The 7572-nt window shown below is 37.9% G+C and overlaps 2 protein-coding genes across 2 annotated transcripts in view; both read right to left on the bottom strand.

Moving 5' to 3' along the window:
- Positions 1 to 1402: 1402 nt before the first annotated feature.
- Positions 1403 to 6147, bottom strand: LOC115180903 (OX-2 membrane glycoprotein-like). Its single transcript, XM_029743058.1, has 6 exons — positions 6073 to 6147; positions 2837 to 3172; positions 2340 to 2645; positions 2218 to 2253; positions 2030 to 2132; positions 1403 to 1940 (listed from the first exon to the last, which is right to left on the bottom strand). The coding sequence occupies exons 1-6, from the start codon at positions 6125 to 6127 to the stop codon at positions 1862 to 1864; spliced, it is 915 nt and encodes a 304-aa protein (XP_029598918.1). The 5' UTR covers positions 6128 to 6147; the 3' UTR covers positions 1403 to 1861.
- Positions 6148 to 6375: 228 nt separating this feature from the next.
- The window catches only part of LOC115180904 (OX-2 membrane glycoprotein), a 14418-nt gene continuing 13221 nt past the window's right edge, over positions 6376 to 7572 (bottom strand). The window contains exon 5 of the mRNA XM_029743059.1: positions 6376 to 7572. This exon is cut by the window's right edge and continues 4 nt beyond it. Coding sequence (XP_029598919.1) covers positions 7518 to 7572 — 55 coding nt within the window. The 3' untranslated portion in view covers positions 6376 to 7517.

Consider the following 7572-nt stretch of genomic DNA (forward strand, 5'->3'; position numbering starts at 1 on the left):
ATAGATTTATGACACATTGTATAACAAGCGATGTCACAACTACATTACAACATTGTTTAAACATTTTATTTATAAAAGTAGAAAAACACACGCTACAAAGTACATTACAACATTGTGTATCTTACAGCATTTGATTAAGAAAAAGTGAAGAATTATGAAAACCACACAAAAGTCTAGTGTGGATTTATCATGTTTCATCATTAACCAACTGCAAAATATATTTACAAACAGTATTTAAGTATAAAATAAACAGCAGGCCTATGTGTGTCAGCCATTCAGTCCACTATTTAGTACCCACAATGCCTATGGATAGAAACAGTCTTTAAACCACACAGATGTGTGTGAGACAGTATGGTAGTAACTCAGTTCTCATAACCCTCTAACAGTTTTATAAGATAGAAAAGTTAAAACTGTCACGTGTTGACAGCTATGGTCTAAAACAAACAGAACTGACCAGAGAGTTTAAAATGCACTACCATTAATGTGATCATTACACTTTTATTTAATCCATTTTAGAATAGTTCCAAAGGATGAACCTAAAATAGTGTATAAGAGGTCATACAAGAAGTTTTGTTGTGAGTCATATGTTGATGAGGTAAATAATATTTGCTGGTCTTTGATGTGTAATGAGGAGCAACCAGACACTGCACTTGACACATTTATGAAATTGCTTATTCCAGTTACTAATTAGCATGCACCCATTAAGAAAATGACTGTAAAATCTGTTAAATCCCTGTGGATTGCTGAGGAATTTAAAAATGGTATGGGTGAGAGGGATGAGGCAAAAAGGTCTGGCAGCCCAACTGATTGGCAAACGTATTGTAAATTAAGAAATCCCGACTAAACAAAATAAAACTACACATTGAAACAAACATAAATGATATAAAGAATCATAGTAAAAAGCTTTGGAGCACCTTAAATGAAATATTGGGAAAAAAGGCAAACTCAGCTCCATCATTCATTGAATCAGATGGCTCATTCATCCCAAAACCAGCTGATATTGCCAACTACTTTAATGACTTTTTCATTGGCAAGATAAGCAAACTTAGGTGTGACATGCCAGCAGCAAATACTGATACTACACATCCAAGTATATCTGACCAAATTATGAAAGACAAGAATTGTACTTTTGAATTCCATAAAGTCAGTTTGGAAGAGGTAAAAAAAGTATTGTTGTCTATCAACAGTGACAAGCCACCAGAGTCTGACAATCTGGATGGATAATTACACCTTATGGAACAACGGGGAGTGGGAAGAGACACACAAAGGTACAGACACATGCATACATTGTGATATTGTTGCATGGTGGTATTAAACATGTTGTTTTGTAGATATGTAGTGGTGTAATAATGTTATATGATGTACTGTATTATCTTTTGTTTTAAATATAATGTAAGTACTTTCATATGTTTGGACCCCAGGAAGAGTAGCAGCTAATGGGGTTCCCTAATAAATACAAAATACAAATAACATACTGGAACAACAATGCGGCAATGCAACAAATGCAACTCATTTGCATGTATTCAGTCACCATGACTAGCACTCTACCAGGATGTTCAAATAAGGTTGTACTAATACATTTAGAATGGACTGGAGATTGTTGTGGTCCTGAAATACATTAACATCAATGATGCTGATAAGAGTCAAATCATCTGTTGTAATAGTGTACTGACCTAACTGCTTTGTGGGTATTTACAGTTACATATTCTCCAGGGAGGACATATGATGCTGAAAAACAATTCAGTGTTTTCTACTCTATTTCTTACCTACAGTAAGTACAAACACTGTTTACTAGAAACCATAAACCCTACTGTTAATCACAATGTGTCTTACTGTTAGATTAGACTTCTAGATTTCAGGGTCATGTTGAGGGTTGAGTGTTGAGTGTTGATAGTTCTTCCTGTTCTCCTGACTTCCTGTCATTGGCTGTGGGATTTGGGCTAAAGATGTTTTTTGTAAGTTTGACAATCAATGTCAATGTCAAATGAATACTGTATTTTATTTTTGTCATCTGAACAGTAAAACCTACCTTCTCATTGTATTTCTCAGTTTGCACCACAGTACCACAGCTCCACAGCACACAGCAATGAAACACAGTGAACCCAGCACTGCACCAATTACTGTTGGATTACATGTGAAAGATGACAAGATGAGAATGGTACAATTCACAGATAAGAGAGTCAGAGATTAGTAGTGGTCATTAGATTAATGACTTACCACTGATCCTGTCACCATCAGTGACCTCAGGTACACCTAGCACAGAACATACAGAGACAGTACTTCAAAATGACACCAGCATGTTGGTTGTTACTGTAGACATGTACTGAACCATTTCTCACCAGGAAATGAAGATTGATTTCTAGCTGGAATAACCATGGATACGTTCTTGGTGACACCTCCAGAGAACAGTGACACCACACAGCCAACCCTGGTGTTTTTGTCAGGTAGACTCAATGCTGCCAGCGTGGAAGTTATGGTGACAGTGACAGTACCATTGAGATGGGTGACATTGGCCATTGTGGAATTTTCTTTAATTTCTGTGTCTTCCCAGGTTACTATAGGAACAGGTCGTCCAGTAGCAGAACAGGACAGAGTGGTGTGACTGTTGTTGGTTTGTGTGATGAGGAGTGAGGGTCCATACAGCTCTATAGAACATCAACAGACACAGTTCACAGTGAGACCACAATGAATACATTTACATGATTTAGTAAATGATTCCATTTTGATAAATGGTTTCAAGACATTGGATGTATGATCTGATGAAATGGCTGCCTGAAGTTCTGAAGAAGTTGTTCTGGGTCAATCATTTACAGTACATTATGTTATCAGATTTTACCATTTACTTGGAGGCAGGTCCTTCCACTGATAGGTCCATCTGGAAATGTGTTAAACAGACACTTGTAGCAGGACTCGTCTCCTCTCGACACTCCTCTGATGACGATAGAACAGTTCTGCAGTCCCTCGTCTTCAAACTCCACTTTCCCTTGAAAACGTAGGTTGACATCGTGACCTCGTTTGCTGTAAGTGGCCACATTTTCATTCGCCTCAGTTGTCTCTTTTTGCCAGGTTACTTGCCGCACGTCTTTGAGTGTCATGAGCTCACAGGTTAAGACTGCATCTTCTCCCAGGGTTGCTGTGACAACCTGCTGTGTTTTCACCAGATGAGAGAGCCCTGCATGAAGACAGTTACACACTACTTAGTACATTACAAACTCTTTCTCTCACTCACACACACACTCAGTTGGTAGAGCATGGTGGTGTTGTGGGTTTGATTCCCATATTATTAAAAAATGTAAGTCGCTTGGAGAAAAGAGTCAGCTAAAAGCCATATTTTTAAATATATATATTTATAGATTCTGTCGCACAGGGCTTTGCCTTTTTCTGTTTTTGACTATTTATGTTAATACAATGTGCAGGAGGGCCAAATTGCCAATTGTATGACTTTGAGGCAATTTGTGTTGCATAGTTTAGTGTAGTGTATTGTAGTGTTATTTTATGTAGCGTTGTGTTGCGATGCGTAGCGTTGTGTTATGTAGTGTTGTTATGTAGTGTAGTGTTGTGATGTGTTGTGTTATGTAGCGTTATGCAACTTGAATAAGGAAGAGTGAGACAGAATGAAACATCTTTGTGATGTCATCATGAAATGTGCAGAAAGTTCCACTTTACTGAAAGCCGACAATCACTTTATTATGAGGCATTTCATCACTTTACATAAAGCAGTCAAAGATGACTTTATAGTGAAACCATAATCAACTGGCGGACCGCAGTCCAGATCCACACCTAGAAAACGGACCCCACCTATTAATACGGACCGCGAGTCCCAAGATCTTTTTAGGAACTCAGTCAGGCTTTCAACTTACAGCTGTTGGTAGCTGCAATAGTAGAATCAACAAGGTACAATTTCAAAATGTTTGTAGTGCACGGGCAGGTTTCCTCTTATGTCATTCCCTGACAGAGCTATTTCTAACCTGTCAGAAATATCCAGTTGATCAACTACTAGCCCAAGTCAGCTAGATAGGTAAGTTAGGCCAACCAGCTATCTACATCTTGTAGTTGTTATGGTCAGATTAAGTAACCAGGGGCCTCGACCCTCAAGGGCCCGACATTTTGTTGAATCACTCAGGTACAGGATCATATGAACACACATAAGACATGTCAAAATGCGTAGAATTGCAGGAAATTAGCTTAAAAACTGCAAAATGTTCTCTCCACCAACAAGAGGGCTGTGAACAGTTTGAACAGTTTGGGGTGGCATGGGTTGTGAGGTTGGGGTTTGTTACTATGCCGATATATTACAATATCCATCTGGACCTTTGTCCCCTCGGAAAGTTGTGTGACTGGACCTTCTCAAATAGTAGTTGAGTACCCCTGTTATAGTGGCTAATAAGTTTGCTATAACACACCACGAGAAAGATGATGTGCTGCTCATTGACAAAAAATGAATAAAAATGCATCACACTGACGGTCATTATAATGCTGTATGATCCTTGAGGAAAAAGTGACCAGCAGTTATGAAGCACTATGTTGCTGTATATTATAAGTCATTATGGTTAGAATTATAATGCATTAGGAGACTTTATGAGACTTAATGACTATTTATTTGTGTCTATAACTATGCTTATACTGCATTATTAACCTATCATAGTGCATTATGAGTACATGTATAATGCTGTATAATGCATCATGCATATGGGATTCATAGAAAGGGTTACAGTATATACTGTGCATTAGCAAAGTATTCAGACCCCTTGAACTTTTTCACATTTTGTTACGCTACAGCCTTGTTCTAAAATTGAATTCTTTTTTCAAGAAATCTGAGTAACTGACAGCATTATGGGTTAGTAAGTGACTGCAGTAGGGGTTAGTAACTGACTGCAGTATGGGTTAGTAAGTGACAGCAGTATGGGTTAGTAACTGACTGCAGTATGGGTTAGTAAGTGACAGCAGTATGGGTTAGTAACTGACTGCAGTATGGGTTAGTAACTGACAGCAGTATGGGTTAGTAACTGACAGCAGTATGGGTTAGTAACTGACAGCAGTATGGGTTAGTAACTGACAGCAGTATGGGTTAGTAACTGACTGCAGTATGGGTTAGTAACTGACTGCAGTATGGGTTAGTAACTGACTGCAGTATGGGTTAGTAACTGACTGCAGTATGGGTTAGTAACTGACTGCAGTATGGGTTAGTAACTGACAGCAGTATGGGTTAGTAACTGACAGCAGTATGGGTTAGTAACTGACAGCAGGATGGGTTAGTAACTGACTGCAGTATGGGTTAGTAACTGACTGCAGTATGGGTTAGTAACTGACTGCAGTATGGGTTAGTAACTGACTGCAGTATGGGTTAGTAACTGACTGCAGTATGGGTTAGTAACTGACAGCAGTATGGGTTAGTAACTGACAGCAGTATGGGTTAGTAACTGACAGCAGTATGGGTTAGTAACTGACTGCAGTATGGGTTAGTAACTGACTGCAGTATGGGTTAGTAACTGACAGCAGTATGGGTTAGTAACTGACTGCAGTATGGGTTAGTAACTGACTGCAGTATGGGTTAGTAACTGACAGCAGTATGGGTTAGTAACTGACAGCAGTATGGGTTAGTAACTGACAGCAGTATGGGTTAGTAACTGACTGCAGTATGGGTTAGTAACTGACAGCAGTATGGGTTAGTAACTGACAGCAGTATGGGTTCATGTGTTGAATTATTAAAGTAACAACTACAGAATGTGTGGACATCAGTGAATATAAGGAACTATGACTATAGATCAATCCTCTTTGTTCACTGATTAAATCATAGTTTATACAGTGAATTTCACTACACTATACAGTTTAGACGGTGACTTTCACTACATTCATAATGTAATTTATCTGTATATATTTTAGTTTATCTGTGTAGTGGAAGATAAATGAAATAATGAATGCAGAGTATTGAAATAAATAGGTTTGAACAGTTAAACAGGTTTGAAAGCACCTCATTTCATAAAGAAAAGCAACAGTGTCAGCAATACTGTGTCAATTCAAATAAAAAACAGACAAATGCAGTATATCATGTATAAAACATATATAACTCACCTTTAGGGAGGACTATTAGCTGAATAAACAGGTAGTGGTGGAGCAGAGGAGCCATGGTGACAATGTGAGTTCTCATATGAAGAATTTTGATTTTCCCACCAATGGACCTTTTGGACGGAAGCCCCTCCCCTTAAAGTGAAAGTAAACTCTGCTGGTGTATTACCAGTGTTAGTTGAACTCTTCTTAAAACAGATAGGAGCTGACATATTACACACACACAGCCAAGTGAGCCTGGTGCAGCGCTATAACAACCTAGCCCTGATTGTGATGTTACTGTAAACAGAGCTAGAACAAAGTAGCCCTGATTTTAAATGGGGATTTTACTGTAAAACAAGGTGACAATGGGTGATTTTTTAAATACAGCGTATAGTTTTATATCAAACTGGGAGAACACAATATATTTAAAGAATGCTTTTGAATCTTTAACAATATAAAACATTATACAGATCAAGTGAGAATAGTAGCCTGATTTATAAACAGTGTCAAATCAAGTGGGGTCAAACACAACAAGCAACATCCATGATTAAAATAAATACAAACAGGAACTCAAACTTGATACACTTAAATCTAGTGAACAAGGTACAGTATATCAAACAATCAAAGTGCAAAACATTGTTATCATCACCATTATATTTTAAGGGCTCAAATGCATTCATACATTGTATTGATATAAAGGAGGTAAAACATCCATGTATCTGTATTACTATAGGTACAGTATGTAATAATAACAGCATAAACCTCACATTAACACAAGTGCTATCATATTTAAATGAATTCAAGTTAAATGAAATAGAAGGACATTCTCCCCATCTTCTTCCTGGTGTGTCATAAAGTCAACTGTAGGTGGTGCTGTGTTCTAATAGATGTTATTTCCTCACTGACAAACCTCATCTCTCAAAACTAAAGTGCAATTTGAAAATAAAAAAACTGTATTTGTGACATTATGTAATGTTTGGTGCAGGTGTAAATCATCTTACATATGACTGGGGAAGAAATATGACTCTGACAACTCAAAAAGGTTCAATATATGTATCTAGAACACAGTGCATCTACCTGTCTGACTGTCTCATTAGAAATGTTTGTCATAACTACATCCTTCTAAACGTAGGAACTGGGCTAATAAAGAACACTAATAAAGAACAGGAAGGCCTGCACACTGTTCATCCTCCCAAGACTCCCAGACACTCTCATCCTCATTCATCAATAGTAGTACTGTATCTTGCTAGTCACCATGCATTTAATATGACCTTTGTCATACAATTAGAATATACTGTAATATTCTAAAGATGGATTAGTAGTCTGGCTGAGACATTTTAGAGGATCACATCTCTTGAGGAACAGGGCTCTTCTGCAACTGGACTCTAAATACCAACAGCGCTCCGATGCTCAATAACAACCTCTGTCAGATAAAGTACATAAGTATAGCAACCAACACAGACGAACATTTACACACTTTCCCCAAAAGCGTCCTGCTCGTCTGCTGTGGTTGCTGCTTGCCTG

The sequence above is a fragment of the Salmo trutta genome, unplaced genomic scaffold (assembly GCF_901001165.1).
Source record: "Salmo trutta unplaced genomic scaffold, fSalTru1.1, whole genome shotgun sequence".
Lineage (NCBI taxonomy): Eukaryota > Metazoa > Chordata > Actinopteri > Salmoniformes > Salmonidae > Salmo > Salmo trutta.